General features: G+C 37.9%; 1 protein-coding gene across 8 annotated transcripts in view; it reads right to left on the bottom strand.

The window, feature by feature from the left end:
• The window catches only part of THSD7B (thrombospondin type 1 domain containing 7B), a 1,583,202-nt gene that overhangs the window by 377,179 nt on the left and 1,182,683 nt on the right, over positions 1-23,340 (bottom strand). For all 8 annotated transcript variants that reach the window (XM_045033714.1, XM_045033716.1, XM_045033715.1 and 5 more), the window contains 3 exons: positions 13,639-13,830; positions 11,370-11,604; positions 3,022-3,137 (listed from right to left, as the gene is read on the bottom strand). In XM_045033714.1, coding sequence (XP_044889649.1) covers positions 3,022-3,137; positions 11,370-11,604; positions 13,639-13,830 — 543 coding nt within the window. The remainder of the gene's footprint in view (positions 1-3,021; positions 3,138-11,369; positions 11,605-13,638; positions 13,831-23,340) is intronic.

Genomic DNA, 23,340 nt, shown 5'->3' with positions numbered 1-23,340 from the left:
AGGTCCCTGTGGATGCACAGGGTCAAAACAGGAGGGGCATCTGAATACAGTGTCAGTTTCACACATAACAGGCGCAAAGGCTCAGGGCAACTAAGGAAATGCTTGCCCAATGCTTACTCCATGCAACAATAAGAAAACTGTTGCCATCATTAAGCAAATAATGTTGGACACTTCAGGCAATCCTGAAGCATGACCCAATCATGCTCTAGGTGATTTCCATATATGTAGGCGTGACTATTAACCCTGTTTTTCAATCGAGGAAACTGCAGCACAGAGAGATGAAGCAATGTGTTCCCATCACAGAGCAAACTTTGAAACTCAGTCTTGCCTATCTGGCTCCCGCATCTGTGTTCTTAGCCATCACACTCTACAACTGTTTAGCTGGGAAAAGCACGATGCATTTAAGAAGCTGAACATAGGCCATTATGTCAGGAGTTCAAGCGGTGATTGTTTATGGATCTATTGTTTTTGTTTGTTTGTTTGTTTTTTATCATCAGAAGTAGAGTCATTACCATTTAAGAGCAGCTTCTTACAACTCACATTTTTGAGAACTGTCCCGTAGTTAATGAATCAGAATTTCTAGCTCTGGAGCTGAAAATAGGCATTTTGGAATGCTTCCAGGTGATTCAGAGACAATAAAGTCTGAGAACCACAGGTTTAGAGGTACAATTCCCTTTAATATTATCCTCCCTCACATAGTCCCTCCTAATTAAGCCATGGTTATTTAATAATATATTGGTCCCAAGGTATAAACTAAACATGAGGGTAAACAGGATTGGAGTGGAAAGTTGGAATAAATCTGAAAATTGAATCTTTGCTCCTCTAGGTCCCCTGACTGCCAGGCTGTGAAAAGAATTATCTAGGCTTGAAAAAGTGGAGGCAGAAAAAGGACCACAGAGGCTTAGAACTATTTTCATTACAATGCCAACCATTTAAATAACTAATTGAATTTCCGGAAATTGAAGTAAATTTAAAATTGCTGGAAGAGCAATTATTTCACATGCTCTATGATGCCTCCATCCTTAGCCAGTGCTAGAAGATTCTCAGGCAGCAGAGAATCTTCTTGATTGCAGAATACATGCAAGAGCAGTCTCTGAAATATTCTCTGGCCACTAGAGTGCACTGGCTCAACCAAACGAATATGTCTCCCTCCCTGTCAGGGGACCTTGACAGCTCCAACACCAATATCTGGCTGCCAGTGGGGTCTTCTTTTTAATTTAAGTCTTTCCTTTCCTATAATCACTTAACAGAGGAATTATGCTAATCTCTCATGAGGAAGAAACTAAAAGAAACAGCTGAATCTCAATAAAACTCCTTCATCATATATTATTTTATTTTCTTGCATTTTTCCAATACCTTTCTCTCTCTTTTTTTTTTCCCCCTTTGGACATTTTTTCAAGTACATTACCATTAAAGTGCCAAAAGTCAGCCTCCTGGATGCTGCCTTTCAAATGGTTCAGAGAGATCATAGCTTTTCTGTCCCACTCTGTCTGGAAACGGCATTCTCCTGGTTTCTCTACAAACCCTGTTCATTCAATTCCCTTACTTTGTATCCCCATTCAGGAGAATTAGTTTGCAAAAGTTCCTGGAAGAACCAGTTGTTTCCATCCCTTAAAAGATCATAAAATTATTCCACTGTATTTTTCAAAGCTCTTTCATATTCAAAACATTTATTTGTAACTCTACCCATAAGAAAGCTCACTGGATACAACTATATTAATTTCATGACAAAATATCATTAAGAAGATGAAATGGCACAGTTATGAAAACCTTATGCAGGTTCCCCACTGCTGAGCTATAAGACACTGATAATAGTAATCTTCATTAGCTGTCACTATCCCTTTGCCAGTCACTAAGAGTGGGTTTGAAGTATCTGGCAGATCTATGTCTGTGTTGGTCATTCTTTCACATCACTCCCATGACGACTTGTGAGTCAAAGAACATTTGCAAGTCAAAGAACAATTCCAGGGATGTTCAGGGATGGAATTTACCAAGGAAAGGTATGAATGCTCTCAACTTTTGTGTCAGGTTCTCCCCTTCCAGAACTGCATACAGTACTTCCTTGTCCCTTCTTCCAGAAGGCTAATATAGCCTTGTCTTGTTTGAGAAGACATGACTATCGAGAGAAGGCTAGGATATGTGTGTGAAACCCAATTTACTCTGGGCACCAGGGTTACGATTCTATGCATCCTTCCTTTTCTTGGATTTGCCTTTTCTTACCGGGGCAATGGTAAGATCCAGAGGACCAAGGCTAGGGTATAAGACTATGGGTATAAGAACCAAATTATTAATTCTATGTCTTCTGTAGAAATGGAGTTTTTGGACTAGAAGTACTGGTATCGACACATGGACTAGCTCATCAGGGGAGTGCAATGTGCTGGGAGTAAAGACCTGTTCCATGACAGAGGGTCATTCTACCAAAGAGCTCCTGTGTGTTTTTTTAGGATTTTGGTATTAAGTATCCTGGATCACTGCCATCCCAATACACGAAAGTGTATAAAAGTATCAATATTTATAGTAAAGAAACACAAATCTTATATTGCCAATTTTTGTACCTATTCAAAACTTTTCATGTATCTGCTCTTGTTCTTCCACAGACTTACATTTATCAGTGATGTAAGCACAGTGCTTAAGGCCCTATAGTCTAATAAAGATGCCTACAGTCAGACCCCAGCACACAAGAGCCACAAAGAAACTGCCATGGTGTTGAGGCTTTATAAGGAACGATATTTGAATGGCTGTTCAAAACACCACAACAAGGTTAAGAGAGGATAAGCATTTCTGCAAAGTGCTACAGTGAAATTTTTGGCACACAGTAACTGAATAGGTTTGCCCTGCCACGTTCTGGTGGATCTGGAAATCCAAGACTTCATTTACAAATTTTACCAACCTTGTTTCACAGGGGGACATGCAAATGGAAAAGAAAGATGCTCCCATTCTACAATCTCTCATTTATTTAGCAGTGGGGAAGACAATTCAGGTGGTCAGGAAGGAAAGCACTAAGAAACAGAATGCACCGACCTGGTTGGCATGACCTTGGGCAGGGCGTCCACTCACTGAAAGCTGTCACAGTACAGTCTTTTTTGCACGGGAGAAGACAAGGACGCACTGTTTCTGGCCGAGTGGAATCTGGACATCTGTCAATGTGAAGAGACAACATCAGTGCCTCCTGGAAAGAGTAAGTTGTTTAGTTCTATGCTAAACAATAGAACTACAGGATTTCAGAACAGAAAACACTGAGGTTCTGTTTTTATTTTTATAGACAAGGAAGAGAGAGACAAGGAGTTGAGGCTATTTTCCCAAGGTCTCCCAGCCAGAGGCAGAGCCAAAGCAGACTTCAGCTCTCTTGACCTGGAGACCAAAACACTTTTTCACTAGTCCAAGAAAACAGCAATACCAGAAACCAATGAAAGACGAATGCCAAGAAAGTGTCTCACCATCAGCATCAACTCAAGTGACACTTGATTTCTTTTCAGAATGAACACATCTGATAATTTTTTTTGGAAAGCATTTTACTCAGGGTAATATATCAAATCTGTGATATTCTACAAAAGGAACAGGAAAATACAGGGCGATATATGAACACAGTGGGAAACAAAAGTCATCGAAAACCACTTACATTTGCTTTACATTTTGATAATAAAAAGAATTTTAGAATATTTAAACAATTGGTAGGTATCTCTTTTGAACATGTGGAGTGATGAGACGGAGTAAACAAAATGTGACAGAAGGCAAAGGCCAAATAAACTAACTAGCATTAACAAGAGAACACTTCAATTCCATCATTTTGCTGAGAATGAATGCTCATACTTGGGACAAAAATACTACAGTCAACTAATTCAAAGTCATTTAGAAGAACTAAAGTCTCAGAAGATGGCAATCAAGTTTTTGTTTTCTGGCCTGCTTACTTGTTTTATGAATACAGAGGGCTAAAAACCACATTTATTATCTTCTAAAATAGTGATATGCTGAGAAGAAAAAACAGAAAAGAACTCAGCAACATTTTTTTGCATTTTAAATTCTGTTTCTCATAAGTTCCTCATAAAGCACATAAATGCAGTGTGTGTAAAGCTTAATAGCATGAGATAGCCAGTGCTGAGTTTCCTAATAACAACAGTGAGAGGCATTATAACCTTCATTTTCAAATGATAAATTGAGGCACCGAAATAATCAGTAATGGACCCAAAGCTACATGGGGACAGGCCATTTGAGAAAAATTATGGTAGAACAAAACACCAGTGTAGCAAGTTCAGACAATCAATTGACCTTATAGAAGGAGAGAACAGAAATTAGAGGAGACAAAATTAACAAGAAAATAATGAATTAAAAAGAAACACAGAGCTGACGAAAAGATGACAATTTAGGTGAAAAGTCCACCAATTGTACATAAAACAACCAATGTGCAAACACAAAGGTTGTCCAGTTTTCAAATATTTCATAGAAGTAAGAGAACAGACAATAATGGTTATGGGAGAAGAGGAAGAATAATTGGTCACCCAAGAATGGAGAAGAATCTGGATGACATCAGACCTCATCAATTTAGATAATTAACAAAATAAAAACAATTTCTTAGTTTTAAAACTTTAGAATAGAAACAATATATAAGCCAAACATGGAGGACTGAACTTGACCATGGAACAGAATGCACATGATATCACTTTTGCCACCATAAGGTAAAGACAAAGTAGACAAAGAAGGGGAGATGGAAGGGGATAGAGAAAGAGCGGGGGCTTGGATGTCCTCATCTGACAACACAGGTGGGCAGAGTGCCAGTCTAAATACAAATGAAAACAGAAACAAAGCTCTAAAAAGATTAATTCAAAGTGCTAATGTGCCAACAGAACACCCACCATCTGGGAGTCGAGACAGGAGTTAGTGAGTTCAGGTTCGTTGCTTTCACAAGAGGGAATCGAGGAATGGGCATTTTACATTGACAAGTGAAGATATTTATGAATGATATGTGGAAAATATAGTATTTAGAGTCAGGAGGTAAACATCAGAAAGGGAGGAGGACTACAAATATATACTTGTGCTTGTTTGCATTGACATAATGGACGGAGATAAGAAACTAATACAATGGCTGCCAGTGGCAGGACAGGAGGTAGGGAAAGTGGATGGGAGCAGGGGCGTGAGCGTGAGGATTCTCTTTGTTATATATATATATATCTTTGCATGTTGTTATGATTTGTGAACCATGTGGAGGCTCACCCAGTCAAAATAGAGAAAAAACACAAAACAACTGTTAAAAAGTTGTTGTGGTTGTGTTTGAGATGTGGGATACTAAATGGAGCATGAGATGGACAGGACCTGTTGCTTGCAATCATCGTCTCTCTGTATCATTTCATTTCTTCTGGGGAGTATATAAAACGGACAAAAATAAGTTAAAAGAGAAAATGCATATACTCACAGAAAAAGAATGGCTCAGTAAATTATTAGTGGCATTATTATTATTTTCATTATTATCATTAGTATTTATTTATTTTAGGGAGTGTGAGGGAAGGTCAGGAGAAGAGAGAGAGAGAGAGAGAGAATGAGAGAATACCAAGCAGGCTCTATGCTCAGCATGGAGCCCCACGGGGGCTCCATCCCACAAACCTGGGATCATGACCTGAGCTGAAATCGAGTCAGTTACTTAACTGACTGAGCCATCAAAGTGATTCTAGTGGCTTATATTATTATTAATTATACTTAATATACACAGAAACACTGCCTATCAAAGAGATCAATTCAGTAAAAAAAATGAGAGAAAGAAAGAAAAGTGTCTTTATGAGAATATAGTGTTACTTAAACAAGCTACTCGGGTAAGGAAAATTTATGTCATACTTTACTGGAGATAGCAAAAAACACTAAAATCATTCCCAAGTCCTTTATTCATACTCTAAGGTCTACTAAAATTAAATTGAGCTGCTGTTTATTCTAAGTCCTCTCCAACAGCTCCTGTGGTATATGGCTGGAAATGAAAGTATGACTCGGGCAACGCCGACTTCTTGTGTGCTCAGTGGAGCGGCAGGAGTCCCACTAAAACCAGCCACCTCACACTCACTCCTGCATTGGTAAAATAAGCTTAGAAATATTTGTGGCACTAGCTTCAGGCTTTCTCGAGAAGGAGGCTGATCCTGCAGGGATTTTGCTCATTTCAATTAGGAGCAGGTGTTAATCTCTTTTAGGGAACTGAAGTTGTCTACTTTATTTACCCTTTATTGGCATCATGCACAATAAATACTCACTGGGCATAATGTCAAGTTTCCATAATACAGCCTCTTTCTCTCTGTGTGTTCTTCCCTTAAGTCCGTAAGAGAGAAACGGTATCATCTCCTCAATAGCAAAGATCAAGCTCAGGTTACATTCCTTTTATAGAGGCCACGAACTGAGAGCTTTCCTAGAATGTGATTTGTGGTCTGATAGGAGCCAAACATTGTCTTGTCAGTGAAAACTGTGTTTTTGTTCATTTCTTTTGCAACCTCTTTCTGCAGGGGTTCAGCTTCCTCTTCCTTTCTCCTTAGATAGTGTCTACCCCTTCAAGAATCATCAAATTTCTAATTTGCATCAATTTCTTCTTAGTCTTCAAAAATACTCTGACCATTAGCAACATATGTGCCCTCCATTTCTGAAAAAAAAAACTACAAGGTTTATTTTCCGTATTATTGTATTGACACTGACCAAGAAAGGCTTCGACTTCTCTTACTCTGTTTTCTTGCATGTGTGTGTGTGTGTGTGTGTGTGTGCACGTGCGCGCGTGTGCCTGCGTGTCTATGTATGCATGCATGATGCATAAACTAATTTTTAACGCCTTAATGTGGAATTGCATCTTATATCATATCTGAAAAGTGCCATACCTTAGCTCAGTGTAAATATTTAGTAACAGTAAGTGAGTGATTCAATAGTATTCAATGTTATTGGAGCCTGAAGACAAATAAATCCCTGGGGATATTAGTCTAATTTGTCCAGCCATTTCTTGAACAAAATTAAAGCCTTAAAATCCAGGGAAACATATGGATTCACTTTTTACATAGTAAACAAAGTATGGCCCCTTGGCTTTTATCATAATTTATACTTCCTAATTTTGCATACCACTCTGACCCTAGATTGGCAGTGGTCTCAATAAAAGGATGAATGTATTTCACTTCAGCACATGTATTTCCCTGGACTAGCACTGGAATGCTCTATAACTATTATCTCTTTGTTGCTCTGTAGCTTTCAGTTCCTTATAAACACTGCACTGAAATGCATCAAACTGAGCTACAAAGATCTGCCATTTTTCAGTTATGCCTCCATAATCAAGATGCAGACACAAAGCTCCATTTCTTTGATCAATCCTCCAACCCAGGAACCAACGTACGTCTCACTCAGCTAGGTGGGGCGAACCTGCCAGGTTTGTCAACATTAAATGTTTAAATGGAGCTCTCTATTATTACATCTCACACAATGCCAGGTGTTTTCACATTAAAGGCAGCAAGTGCCTTATCAGGACTTTCAGGAGGCTTTGAGTTGTGTGTTTTTAATCTTTTTTATTATTTTTTGAACGCTGCAACTGAAAAAAAAGACAATAAATAGCGAAACAAAACCAAACAAAACCCTAGAACTATCCCAATAAGCTCTTACTTCTGTTTCACTTGTGCCCTGGCTAGTTCTCATTTTCTGATATGATCAGTTCTATTACTCATACAATGCTAACATTCTCACCTATACAACTGTATAGAAACCAAGACACCAACCCAGGGAAGCAAGAACTTGCAAGGAACTCTGCCTCCCAGTGCAGTGGGCTTGGAGATAAAACACATTATATTAGCCATCCAGTCCATGGAGACATGCTTCTTTCTCTCTACCCCCAAAGGCCCCCTCTTCCTCAGCATATTTCCTTCTTTTCTGTTTCTATTCCCCTACCCCCACTCCAAGGATTTCACAAATGGCAGGGAATCTTTTCCCACTGCAATATCTTTTACTTGAAAAAGAACAAAAACAATATATTTTTTGAAAGGGCAGAGTAAAGAGTATTTTCTACTGCTGATAGTTTCATTATCTCACTATGTGCTTCACTGGACACTAGGTATTAATCTCTTATCTCAATTAATCTCCTTAACCTAAACATTTTAAATTAATTTTATTAAAGTCAACTCAGGTTCCTCATATTTAGCAGGGTCATTTGGAGATACACAGTAAGAATTCAACCTAATTCTGTTGAGTCTAATTCTGAGGCTGTTAAGTCTCCAGCCTCATTAGCAGTGTAAAAAGTAATTAGCAATGTCTCTCTCTCTCTCTCTCTCTCTCTCTCTCTCTCTCTCTCTCTCTCTGTGTGTGTGTGTGTGTGTGTGTGTGTGTGTGTTAGGGAAAACATCTGTGCAATTTATTTTTCTGTGATGGTAAACTGAGCAAACCTGGAGGCTATTCACAGAAATAATAACATTTATGTGTTCTGGCTTAAAAAACAACAACGACCATTTGAAGTAATTCTAGAATAGAAAAGGAAATTGGAGCTACTTGAACATGTAATCCAATTTTTCATGTCAAAACAGACTTTTAAACGTGACAATTTATTTGGTGTTAGTCTCAATTCTAAAGTCCCTTTGCTAAGAAATAAACAAACTGTGCTCATATCAAGTGGATATGAATTCCCTATTCTGGTTCAGAGCTAAAAGGGTTTTTGTTTTATTTTGTTTTGTTTTTTAATTTTATTTTGAGGGACAGAGAGCACACAAGCAGGGGAGGGGCAGAGAGACAGGAAGAGAGAGAATCCCAAGCACACTCTGCACTGTCACTGCAGAGACTGATGTGAGGCTCGAACTCATGAACCATGAGACCATGACCTGAGCCAAAATTAAGAGTCAGACAACCAACTGAGCCACCCAGGTACTCCAAGAGCTGAAAATTTTTTATGTAAGGGAGAAGATCAGACATCAGGCATGCTAAATTTTCTCATCATGATAAGGAATAACACTTTGCTGCATTTTATGTAGGGTTTACAACTATAAGCCATATTTAATTTTACTTGTATATTCAAGTTGATATTTCATGAGTCTTTTTTAAGCAGTTGAAAATTTATATCATAAAAATGAACATCATCAAGCCTAAAATCCTTCCCAAGATAAAGGGAGTTTTCATGTCTGCATAATGTCTCTATAAGCTTTTTAGGATTTTACCGTAACCCCAGGAATTAGATTTTCACCTGAGTCTAGTGATATGTGAGCATTATTTTCCGTGTTTGGCTATAACTCCCATTGGTTCAATCAGTCCGTGTAGTGCTATGCATACCAGGTGAGTTGCAAAACATAACTGACATAAGCTGATACTCCAAAAAACATTTCAAGCAATGTCAAGTCAGGTCTGAAGCAGAAATAACATTTATGAATTAATAAGAGTAGAAGGTCATGCATATGATCTAGTCATTAGCCAAAAGGCCCAGAAGCGATATCTAGTCATTACTTTCTATGGCAGTCCCCTTTGCCAAAATGTATGATGGTGGATCAAATAATTTTTCTTGAACAAAAGATAGACATCAGCTTTTCTCAATCTTCTGTGATTCATATCCAATCCTCATTAAACCCTGTAACTTTCCACATATAAATATAGCTCATTCGTCGATTCCAAAGACATTTATGGTACACCAGCTATATGCCAAACATTGTGCTAAAGTCTGGGTTTGTAGAAATTAAGAACATCCAACTCCAGTACTCTTAGAAGCCACCTTTGGGAAGGGAGAGAGATTAGGTCTTCTGAACTGTGCTTCACTTCAAGTCATATTATCTTTGCTTGCATTTGCACAGTCATCTACACATCAGATCTCCAACACCAGCAGTATCTGGCCAGTCTGCATGACTTGTGCCATCCACAGTTCACTACCCTTATCTGAGTTCCTATGACTTTCCTTACATAGCAATTGTGGTTTCCATACCACCGTGGATAAGGCTCAGAGCCTATCATCAAGGTGTCCCAAGGTGAAATTGATCAGGTGCTTGAGATGTCCCAGACAGCAACACAAATTGGATTGAATCAGGTGGACAAGTAAGTGTATCTGCCTGTGTTGCCAGGAAGGGCAGGGGCACACTTAGCAGGATAGGCCCAGGACTTGATGTTGCCAGGATGTGCTCTGCTTCAGTTTTTGCTTCTTTCTGAGCATCTTTTTCACTCCCTTCACCTGCTGTTTTCCCCAGGACCATGCTTGTGGCAATTCTCAATTCATATACTTAGAGCCTCATGAACAGAAAGAAGAGAGGGTTTCATTTTCCCAATCCGTGAATTCCTGGGGAAGCACTTTAAGTTGCCTAGTTTGTGACACTAGACAAAAGTTTGGGTGTTCCCATCCTGGTGACCCACCATTCCTGTGATTGGAGTGGGGTTGTTCTGTTTGTTCGTTTGTTTGTTTTAAGTAGGCTTCATTCCCAGCATGGAGTCAAAGGCAGGACTTGAACTCATGACCCTGAGATCAAGAGCTTGATGCTTCACCAACTGAGCCACCTAGGCGCCCCTGGGGTGGGATCTTTTACCACAAGAAGGAGACTAGTTCAAACATGGCTACTAGGAAATCTCCATGGACAGAACAGTTACCTGGTCACTGTACATTGTGTAGGTCCCTTGCATTGTCTTTTCCAAGATACTTCCCACGTGGAATGAGGAAGAGTCAGGTCTTCTCCTCGTTTGGTCTAGAGATGAAACTCCCACAGTGGAGTTTTCTGCCTAACTACTCTTTTTGCCTATCACTTGCAATTGTCCCTGACTCTTTTTCATAACTATATCCTAGTTCCTATATCTAAATCATCCTGTTTTGTTTTTTAATTTATGTCTTCATGTGCAGAGTCTAACATATATGAGATTATAACCTACTTGCAGGCATGAATCAGTCCATTCAAATGGCTATGTGGATTTATTGCCCATGGCAGAGAAGATCAGTGGAACCTAAAGAGTAGTGTGACACAACCATATCCTTTCAAAGGGGGGGAACCTACCTTCATACTGAACTCGTCTTTATGTGAGTGAAAAAGAACCAAAAATACTGAGAGATCAAGAAAATGTTTGATTACTCAAATAGATACAATATTGGTGGGCCACATTTACTTTCCATACTTTACTAATGATTCATATTATAACTGTTTCTACCTTTGTTTGAGAGATATATACTTTCTTTGTTTAAGTTTTTCAACAAAAATTTTTACTGTATTTATTTATTTTGAGAGAGAAAGATAGTGTAAATGGGAGAGGTCCAGAGAGAGAGGTGAGAATGAAAATCCCATGCAGGCTCCACACTATCAGCACAGAGCCTACCACAGGACTTGAACCCATGAACCGAAATCATGATGCAAGCCGAAGTCAGATGCTTAACTGACTGAGCCACCCAGGTGCCCCCATACGCACTTTCAATAAACTATTGGTGATACCTTTTGGTCATCACTTGTCCCACATGACTCTTGACACAGAAGACCCTCCGTGTCTGAATGCCCACACCACAGGTGGCTTCTCCATTCCAGCCAATGGTTGCATTAAGGGCAGTTACCAATGTGTCTTCAGAACAGGGGCCCCAAGGCGATGTCTCCCAGTAGAGCTGCATACAGGAATGGTCATTACATGAACGATATTCTTGGAGGGCCTGAGTAGCAGGACATGGTTTTCCACCTACAAAAAAATAACAATAAAAAAAGGATACATAGTTTTTGCTGTTGTTCTTAGCAGGCTGCTGTTGTTACTGTCATTCTTATTTTTGCTGTTTTCACTGTTTATTTAATGCTTATTTATTTATTTTTAGAGAGAAAGAATGTGAGCCAGAGAGGGGCAGAAGGGAAGAGAGACTCCCAAACAGGCTCCAGGCTTCGTGTAGAGCCCAAAATGGGGCTCCACCCAGCGCTTAATCTCACCTGAGATCACAATCTAAGCCCAAATCAAGAGTCAGATGCTTAACTGACTGAGCCTGCCCAGGGGCCCTTGTTTTTGCTGCTTTAATGGTTCAGAAAGGTGGTTTCTTGACACAGGATTCCAAAGGCCTGAACCTCTGTACCCTTCTGCCCATTCCAGGGCCATGGTCTTTTTGTCCTGAGTAACAATCTGAGGACAATATATTGCACTTTCCCTCCTAAATAATAGGTAGCAGCACATGTTGATTAGATCAAAAACAAAAACAAAAAACCACCACCAACAACAAAAAGAGATTCTATTTCCCACCTCTGAGTCCTGTGTCTCTGAGATAAACTCCAAAGAAATCTACTTTTATATTAGTAACATGATGCCTACATAAGTTAGTCTGTTAGATATAGTAGCCCATGACCTTGAAGTGGTATTAGGTCAAACCTATACACTTACACACACATTACCTATATATGGTCTCTTTTTCCTAAGAGCATTATTTTTCTCAGAGAATCATTTTAAGACACCCATCTTCCATCAAGCCATGCATTTTACTGCAATTTTGAGAAACCCAGAAGTATCTCTTAAAGTTTGGCAGAAGAGAGCCTATCCTTAAACTCTGAAATAATATCTGACAATGTGTTATCCACTGGCAGGGAGACCAGACAGATGTGCATCCTTACACTCTTGGGTGAGTCAGACAATCAAATTTCATTACTGTCTTTTCTTTCACATTTTTATATCCATGTAAAAACTGGCATTAATCTAAAGTATTGATTTTTTTTTCCTACTCTTCCACCCTGTGATGTTTTATTCAGTGGGCCAAATGCTCAAAAAGATTTGTGACCTTGGTTTTGTTATTCTTGTTATTTTTTCCCCATTAAATACTGCTGACTTTTTTCTCCTTCCAGAAATATAAAAGACAAGAGGGGGAAGCAACTGCAATTTAAGAATATGAAAATCTTCATTCATCTTGACCCTGGCCCCATTTTTCAGGATCACAGAACAGAATCTTGTTTAAAAAGGAGCTCCTCACAGCCAGTGGCCACACCATCCTGCTGTTCTTACTGAGCCCTAGGCAGACGAGCCAAGGGAGAGCCTGAAAGAAAGAACGTATGTGTCTGGGGACAGAGACCATGGCTATCAATGATAGAAACAGCTGCTCCTCCAATTTGTTCTGATGTCACCCGTTTACATTTCCATAGCACATTTTAGCTTCTTCAAAGCCATTTCAGAGCCTTCATCTTCTTCCCTCTCACAACATGCCAGCATGACAGAACAGGAAATTGGACCGCATGGATCAGATAGCTTGCCGATGTCAGTGGCAGTTCCTGGTCAAGGAGCCATGTCTCTTGATTCCTAATTTGGAGCTTTTTTTTTTTTTTTTTTTTTTTTTTTTTTTTTTTTTTTTTTTTTTTTTTTTTACCAGACATATTTCAATTATATTCCCCAATGTCCCAATGTATGAGCTACCTGAAGCTGGATGTGTGGCAATCAAACTTTGTGGTTTCCCCCCCACCAAAATAAGTATAATGAAAAATAACAACCATCTGATTGCCATGGCCTAGGCATAGGTTTGGGCTAAGACAAATCATGTAAATATAGAAACTCAGTATAGATAAACTAGAGGGTTAAAGAGAAAAAGCATGCATAGAAATGACATTTAATTTTGACTCAGGCCATAGAGCTAGCACCTGTATGTGGCTACTTCCACAATATGACCTTCTCAAGTGCTTATGAGAAAAAAAATAAAATAGAAACAGTAATTTGGCCATTGACTCCCCCATTGAACCCTTCACTATTACTCACCTTCTCCAGGCAATGCCAGTATAATCCTTGATCTGGTCTGTTTCCCATCTGCGTTTTTATTTGAACAAGACTGTGAACAGGATGACCACTCTGTCCACTCACTCACCACACAATCCATTCGGCAGGGAATTTCACAAGCCGTCCTTTCGGGAGGAGGAGATGCTGGGCAGAGACTCCCTGATACATCTTCTCCTGTAATCAACCAGATCGAGACAGATGCTGATTAATGCACAATTGAGGAGAGTCCAAGGAACATTTAGGTTCATTGCTTCCTCTACTACTTCAGTTTAGCCGAGAAGACTTCACCTTCTGTCTAAACCAATAAAGTGTGAAAAATGACGGTTTCTTCAGCCATTCATAATATTTATGTCAAGAAAAACTGCCAGGAGATCATTTGGCATTTAGAAAGGTAGATACCACAGCAAAACTCTCATTTGTCATCCTTCACAGGGACAGAGTGGGCTTCTTCCAGGAACAATTTAGCCACGGCTGGCTAGAGATAGACATGATTGACGTGTTATTGATAACCATATGTAATAAGTATATATTTTTCTGCAAAACAGGTGCTACAGTGGTCTGTTGGACTGCAAACCTCAATTTATGCTGAACATTCTATTCTATGCTATAAAGAATTATATCATTCTAATTATCTGTTGGGTGCCTTTACCTCCACAAATGTAACTTTAAGCAAGATTAACACAAAATTATTCTTTTGTTATGTTTGTACACGTGGTAAATAATCCCAGACCATGGTGGAAATGGACTTGTGAAAAAATTATTATATAATGTTGATGGGGCGCCTGGGTGGCTCAGTCAGTTGAGCGTCCAACTTCGGCTCAGGGCATGATCTCAGGGTGCGTGGGTTTGAGCCCCGCGTCGGGGTCTGTGCTGACAGCTCAGAACCTGGAGCCTGCTTCAAAGTCTGTGTCTCCTTCTCTCTCTCTGCCTCTCCCCTGCTCATGCTCTGTCTCTCTCTCTATCAAAAATAAACATTAAAAATTTTTTTTAAAAATATTATATAATGTTGAGACAAATTTGAAGGCCCATCTGACATTTTTCCTAATACATTTATTATTCTCCCTTTGAATGATCTAATTAGTCAAACCCAAAATTTTATGTATAAAAATAATGGTGGAGAGTTGTTTCTTTCGTTGTTTTGTTTTACAATGAATAGACGTTAAGACTAAGGGGATCATTTCTAAGTTACTTTTCTGTATCTCAAATAATTATAATAATTGAAAAAATCTCTTTTAGGTTATTTACTCACTATTACAATTCCAGTGTTTCTCTTTATAGATTATAGTTCAACTCATACTATTTCCCCTGCTCACTGTCCCTTCATAAAAACAGAAGACATGAAGAATAATGATGTCATTTATAGTTCAGAGTAACAACACATATTTGGAACAGCACCTATAGGAAAGAGAAGTTTTGGCTGTGTGACTTTATGCCTGTGGAATTCTCCTATCATAAACTTCCTGACAAACAGAATAACTACAAAGGGGACTAATGTTTATAGGGCATCTCCTTTGTGTCAGGCACTGTCCTCGTAAGAAGCTCTTAGAAGCAGGTATAACCCATCTTCTTTTACAGATGAGGAATCAATGGTTCTGGAAGGAAAACTTGCTCAGGGTCACACAGACCTGAGATGGGAATCAAATTAAAACTTTCTGACTCCGAAACTTCTGCTTTTCCCATTAAGCACATTGTGTCTAATTCCAAGGAGATGGATATTCCTTTGTTGAGGAAGTAAATAAAACCAGTCGACAGTAAGACTGCCTGGAGGAGAAGACAGTATACTGTTAATATCTGCATTCATATTTGTAAATGAGGCCAGGCTCATTGCCCCTGAGGTACAAATAAAACTTTTCAAGCATATTATGAGAAGTAATAGAGATTCTAGCAGATAATCAAGCTGAAAGACCAGTTCCAATCATTCTGTTTTTAGTCTCAATCTATTTTTCAGGTTGAGTCCACACTGTATAGTACGTGCATATACACATGCACACAGATGCTCCCTCTCTCTCTCTCTCTCTCTCTCTCTCTCTCTCTCTCTCTCTCTCTGTCACACACACACACACACACGCACATGCACACACGCATGTGCCCTGACACAGCTGAGGGGTAGTCTTTTCCCAAGTAGAGAAGCAAGGAGGCCATACAAAATGCCCAACCTACATCTAATCAAAAGTTAATTTCCATATTTGTGAATATTATTAACATAATTTTGATACAAAGCATTTTAGTTCTTAAATTTTTTAAAGTTTATTTATGTACTTTGAGAGAGAGAGTGCACGCACGCATGCAGGTGCAAGCAGGAGAGGGCCAGAGGGAGAGAGAGAGAGAGAATCCCAAGCAGGTTCTGTACCACCAGCACATCTCCAACCGTGAGATCATGACTTGAGCAGAAACCCGGAGTCCAATGCTTAACTGACTGAGCCACCCAGGCACCCCTATTTTTTAAATTAAAAAATATAGTTTTATTATTTTTTTTGAGAGAGAGAGAGAGAAAGAGAGAATGAGCAAGCAAGCGGGGGTGGGGGGTGGGGAGGGAGGGGGAGACAGAAAGAGAGAGAAAGAGAGAGAAAGAATCTTAAGTTTGGGTCTCAACCCCATGGCCATGGGATCCTGGCTTGAGCTGAAATCAAGAGTCAGATGCTCAACCAACTAAGCCACCCAGGTACCCCACAAACCACTTTAAAGCAGTGTCTCACAGAAGACATTTTTGAAGCATAATAGGTATTAGTAGGGCTCTTACAAAAAAATGGGGAGAAAGCTGTGAATACTGAGTTAAAATAGTAAACTTGGTCTCACGACTGAAAAACTCCTCAGAGTGCTGAAAATGCCAACGTACAGTGTAAATTTCTTAGGGTGGAAGTTGTATGTAGTGTTTTACAGACTTATTTGGCCAGCAATCATCCATTTTTGAGGAGGATATCTCCTAGAAGTGGTATGTTTATGAATTGTTTTTAGAAAGCCCTGCCTTCAAGAGTTATAAGATTATCAGGTACTATTTGATGAACGTGTGCTATGTCCAAGGCATATAATGGGGCAAAAATCGGTGAAGATACTATTGTATACCCCACTAGAGTTCATAACTCATAACAGAGATGAGCTATAAACATATAAAAAGAAAACTTAGTCCAAAAGTAAATGCCAAGTTGCAAATGTGTGTTTAAAACAGAAAATACTATAGTAGTTCAGGGAAGAGAAGGTCATCTGGGGGACTAGCATGATAGCAGAAGGCTTTCAACAAAGAAAAAAAGAAAGGTTGAAACTTGGTGGCAATGAAAGAGGATTCTTCAGGCAATGAAAGTGTCAACAAAATAGGAAATAGGAATAGGTGGTAGGAAAATGCAATACATTTAGAAGATAATACTGAAGCTGCATGAGGAGAAGACAAAACCCATGCTGAAACTGTTATTTGACATCAAATTCTGAATCACTTAGACTAACACACAAGTTTTGTTATCTCTCTACCTTCCTTAAATTTCCAGTTGATCAGGTTTACCATGACTCAAATTTAACATCCTTCCAAATCACCATTCAGTACCCTTAGTATTCACATCAGGTGCTCAAATACTTTGAACACCTAAGCTCTCATTTAAACTGATATACTTATTTCCTCCATGCAGTTAAATGTCAATATTCCTACCGATATTTTGATAGCTTGTCTATACAGGATAATTCAGACATGTGAGCAAATGAATAAGATTTTCTTTAGGGAAATCAAACTACTAATCATAAGCAGTGTCTGCAGTTTGTGAGTGAGCTGCAATGGGATCCCCGTTACAAGGTAGCCCAGCTGCATACAGTTAAGTGTCTAGATGTGAATCCTCGCCCTACTTCTCCTCTCGAGTACATCACCTAACTTCTTTGAACCTCAGCTATTTCATCTGTAATAAGGAAATAATGACACTTATCTTTCAGGGATATTCTAAGGATTAGGAATCGTTTATGTGACATATATAGCAAAGTACCTAGCACATGAAGGACTTTCATTATACAGAAACCTTTAAAGTGTGTTTGCAAAGATGTACACCATAAAAACCTAATGGCCTTCTTTATATGAAAAATCTAGATATTTATGTCATAGCCATTGAAAGCACTTACTTTCCCATTCATATATGTGTACAAACAACTACCAACAGTTTCACAGTCTGGTTCACATAAAATATAAAAACTATGTATAATTATCCAGATCATTTTATTTATATGGTTGGTGAATCTAAACCATTTAAGAGTCAAAAATAAAGCACTTGAGCCTGAATAACCTCAACTGCCCATCCAAATCAGTATAATTATCTGCCCTCATTGTACAGAGAGAATCCATCTCAGAAGAGGAGCATTTATACTTTCCTGTTTTCATTTTCTCGGATGGATCAATGAGACCAACTGAAAACTCAGGCAAGCATGGAAAATAAAGCGGCACATGGGACAGAAACTTGGCTATTAAAAGTGATTTTCACAAGCTCTGATAATCTAATGTCATAATAAAATAGAATATATTTAAGAAGAAAATTGAATTCATCTTTCAAGAAGACTGTAAAATTACTTCCAGCCCTTATCAGCCTCCTCAGGATCAATAATGACAAACTCCACATTCTCTCCTCATAGAGTGGACTTATTTAAACCAATTGTGATTCTGAGAATATGGGATATGATGCTGCTTCAATGTGGCCATTCAGTATTTTTTTAGTAACTTAATTTGGGGAAATTCACATTATATAAAGTTAACCATTTTAGAGTAAACACCTCAGTGTCACTTAGTAAACCACAGTGTTGTGCAACCACTGCCTCTATTTAGCCTCAACACCTTTTCATCACTCCAGAGTAACACCTTTTATACATTAAGCATTTTTCCCCTTTACCCCTCTCCTCAGACCCTGCAGGCACCAAGTTATGTTTTCTCTCTACAGATTTATCTATTTTGAGTATTCCATTTCAATGGAATCACACAATTTCTGATATGTTGTGTCTGGATTTTTTTCACTTAACATAATGCTTTGCAGACTCATCCATGTTGTACCATATACACTACTTTATTCCATTTGATGATGAATAATATTCTATTGTACATATATACCACACTTTGTGTATCCATTCATCCATCACTGGACATTTTTTAGCTATTGTGAATACTGCTGCTATGAAAGTGCTTATACCTGTACTTTTTTGAGTACCTGTTTCCAGTTATTTTCAGTACATGCCTAGGGGTAAAATTTCGGGGTCATATTTATCACTCAGTTTTGTTTGTGATTCTGGGAACTGTGGCACAGATGGCCAGATAACTAGATCTTAGACACAGTAGTTTATACTACTGTCCTCATGTCCACCCATTCCCAGCCAAAAGCTAAAGTATTTAGATGAAAGGAAGATTCCTGAACATATGAATATACTCACAATTCCTTAAAAATGTTTATTTTCCCCATTGAAGTGCCACTTAAAGTGTAAATAGCTCATGCAGACTCTATGGCTACTGGTCAAGCAATCATGTAAATTTAACACTAATAAGCTATCAGAGTCTGGGCTTTCTGTATCAAACTAGTATTTAAACTATACCTATGGTATATATTACATCCTGTAACATTCCTTTTTTGTGACCACTAAGGACTTAGAATTCAATATTGTGAAGTACCATCTATCTTTTGTAACAATAGAGCAAACAACTATAATTCTTAGTTTTCTGATCTGTATGTCCAAAAAGAGAAAAGACTATAAACAAAATGGAAAAAAAAGAGAACCCAGCTATTCACAAATCTACAGTATTATTTGGAAAGTAGACCAGCATTTTGTCATTATACAAACTTCAAACTACCTTGCTCTGCCCCAAATAATTCACTCTGGGTACTTTATTGATATTTTCTCTTGTATACTATTATACTATCTATGAAAAATAATGAAACAGTTATTGAAAATACTCTACATGTCATAAAATTTTATGTCCTATTTAAATCTCAGAAAAGAATGCCAATAAATGTTGATTAAATGCTTGCCGACAGCTGAGTAAGATGTCAACAGATAATACATAGCAAATTTACTGGAATTGATATGCACTTAATTTCATTTTTAAATTTAAATGTTACCTTCTTAAAGGTAAGTAGCCCCTGGCCACTTTTGGACTGAGACCTTAATCAACTAAGGAAGTGTTTATATTTTAAACCAATAAAATATAAAACTAAAGCTAAAGGCTAAGCAGAATCTACATGTAATAATGCAATGCCAGCAATAAATTAATGTCTCTGCTTATTAATTTCACAATTTGAAACTTACTTGTCTATCTAGTTGACACATATGTGAAGACAAAGAAACCTGATGTTAGGTATTATCATAATCACAATAACAAAAACAACTGTAATAAAAGAACATCAGCATCTGACATTTGAGAAAACATAGAGTGTATTATACTCTGTACTTACCGCTTTACATGTAGTGGTTTACTGAATATTCACAGTGACATCATTAGTTAGATACTATTGTTTACACCTGAGATACAGGAAGGTTAAAAAAAACTTACTCAAAGTCATACAGCTAGTATCTGAAAACATGGCACTGGAAAACATATCTGTTAGACATTATAAACGATATTCTTATCTATTATGTTGTATTGCTTCCTGGCTCCTATCTCACATGTGCATTCATCATTACATTACTTTCAGCTGATGCCAAAACATAAAGATGTGATTCTACACAATCCATTGTCAGCTACCCAATAAATTGAGTATTAGAAAGAGTAAGCCTAAAGGAGTGGGCACCTTGATAATCTGGGAATTGCATCACAGGGTGGGGCAGAATAGGGCATCTATTTCAAAAATAAAAAAGATAAGCGGATGAAAAAAAGCTCAGAACTAAAAGATGGAAGGATAAGATAGAACACAAGACTGGAAAGGAAGTGGATAGGAGGGACATTCAGCAGAAACAGCACAATGCATGATTAAATAAATGATACAAACACAAGCAAAAATATAATAACGATGTAAGGATATTCACAAAATAAAAACAAACAAACAAAAAGAAACAATCAAATTCTAATAGCTATTAAAAGAAAATAAAGAGAATACAAGAGCAAAGGCTTAAGATGAATGGGGTACTCAAAAGGACTGCTAAAAATAAAATACTTTAGGTAAGAATATAAGAGTTAAAAATAAGAAGCCAATATTTCTAAGGTAAACATGTTTTAAAAAGTTGTAAGTTAGCTGAAATTTAATCTACATGGCAGGTGAGATGTTTGTTCAGAAATCTAACTGAGCAGCGATATCCAGTTCCCCAGCATATAATAACATAACAATAGCAACTAACACTTTGATTACCTAGAATGTAACCTGCACAATCTCACATTTAACATGTATTTATTAACTCATTTGATCCTCAAAGCATTCATAACGGTAGACACATGCACCATATGTAGTAGATGTCAGTTTTTACTCTAAGTAAATTACATATATCAACTCATTTAAATGTCACAACAATACTATGAGGTATGAACTATAATTATGCTCATTATAGAGATGAGAATATTGAGTCTTGGATAAATTTAACAATGTACCCAAGGACAAACCTAAGTAAAATGTGGATCCTGAATTTGAGCCTGGACAACCTAGCTCTAGAGCCTATTTCTTAAACATGATGCTTTATTGACACTCATTATCTTCTCACTGTCAAGACAATATATGTACTGGGCTACATAAGGCCTGATCCACTGGAGTCAGTCAAGCATAGAGGATCATAATACCTTTAGCTCATGAGTACTATATATACTAAGTGTTACTCAGGGTGAAAGAAAATGTAGACGAGTAGACATAGAAGTAAACTAAAATTATCAAAAACAAAAACAAAAACAAACCCAAGTAAAATCTAACAAAGTGTCTTAGAGCTGAGACACATTTTGTTGGACTTAACCACATATTTCAGAAGAAAGTAACCACTATTTCCTGTGTGTATGTAAAGATTTGAAAATTACTCATTACAACTAAGGTGTGGGGGGCAAAGTAACTATATATATAGTGCTGTTTTTGACACCTACCATAATTTGACCTTGAAAAATAACTTTTTTTTCCTAAAAATGACATCAATTTGTTAACAAGTCCCGATTTCTGGTTGGTAGTCAAAAACAGACAGGAGTTGTGAAGGGAAGGGGATACATAAATATATCCATTTAAAGTTCTTACTGAAATATTTCCTTAACTTGGTCTTTGTTATATCACTCAAAGATGCATGTTTTTAAAGATGCACCTGCATCTATTGCTAATTTATAGTCTTTGACATAGCTTCTGATTTTCTAGTCCACACACTACATACTCCCCTAGACCTGACTCCAAGCTAGTCCCAGTTTCCTGGAGACAGTTAACACTTCCTATCCCACTTTGGAGCATACAGGAATTTTGGGAAGCCTTCATATCATAAATGGCCCAGAGAGACCAGGTTGTGAGGGTGGTAGGCAGCTAGCTCTGATCTCCTTTCTGTGCCTAAACACAGTACATCATCCTCTCACTGTTGCAGCCCCATCCCTTTAGGTGTGGTGCAGGGAACCCCGTGTGCACAGGCTCTTCCCAAAGTATCAAACAGGGGAATGGTCTCTCTGCTTTTGCTTCCCGTTTAACCTATCTGAAACAGCCAGTTTTCATATTCATTGTCCAATATTTCATTTGCAAAAGGAGAGGGGGTGAGAGACACTCATCTGTGTACCTTCTCTTGCCCTCCCTGGGAACTGGCCATTGTAGGATTCTGGCTGACACTAAATCTGTATGGAGTCCTTTGGCCTCCCATCTTGATATCTACAGGGAGCTATTTGGAATTTACAAAATACCTGGCTCTTGCATATGAAAGTCTGGTTTTCAGAATTTTTGTCTCTGAAAAGAGCTTCAAGATGGCAATTTTGGGCACTGACTGGTACCATCTGTTTGCATTCAAGGTATAATAATCCTGATCTTTTGAACACAGTGGACAGCTCAGTAACCAGGGTATGGGGGGAGGCAGTTGCCCACAATGAAAAAAGCACACTGTTACATCTCAAAATACAATCCGATGACATCTGTTTAATATGGAAACTCTGTTTCTCATGAGAATTTTATAGAGATTCTCTATAATGTTTAAAAGATGAAACCAAAATTCTAACAATGGAATAAATTATCTAAATTTCCCTTTTAAAAGGGAAAATCTTGAAGTAAGTAAACAGTGGTTTATAAGGAACACAATATTTGATAGGAGTTGTGACATCTGGATTTGAGTTCTGCTTTCAACACCTACCAAAATGTGGCCCAGGAAAACTGTTAGGCTTAAGATTCCTTGTATAAGTGGTAGGAAGAGTGCTGCTATCATTCCTGATTATATTATTGGTATGGTGATAGATCAAAGAGGCTAATGTAAAATAATACTTTGGAAATTGCAAAGCACCACTTATATACAATGTGGCTTTTTATTATTGGTTGAAAATGGAGATAAATGACATCCCAAACAGAAAAATGATTTGGATCAAAGATACTACCTCTATTCTCCATCCCAATTTTGTCTTAGCTAGAAAAATAAAAAAGGAACTGAAATGAGTATAAAGGCAGAAATAACATTATTCATTTTGCCTATCTATATACCTATCTGTTTATATGTCTAGCTATTCAGAAAAATATATGGATCAGCTTGAATATATGGTATACCTTTAGAAAGTATTTCAAGTTGTCTAAAAGTTTGCAAACATTGACAATCAAT

The sequence above is a fragment of the Felis catus genome, chromosome C1 (assembly GCF_018350175.1).
Source record: "Felis catus isolate Fca126 chromosome C1, F.catus_Fca126_mat1.0, whole genome shotgun sequence".
Taxonomy (NCBI): Eukaryota; Metazoa; Chordata; class Mammalia; order Carnivora; family Felidae; genus Felis; species Felis catus.
This window is presented reverse-complemented; position numbering and strand designations above follow the sequence as displayed.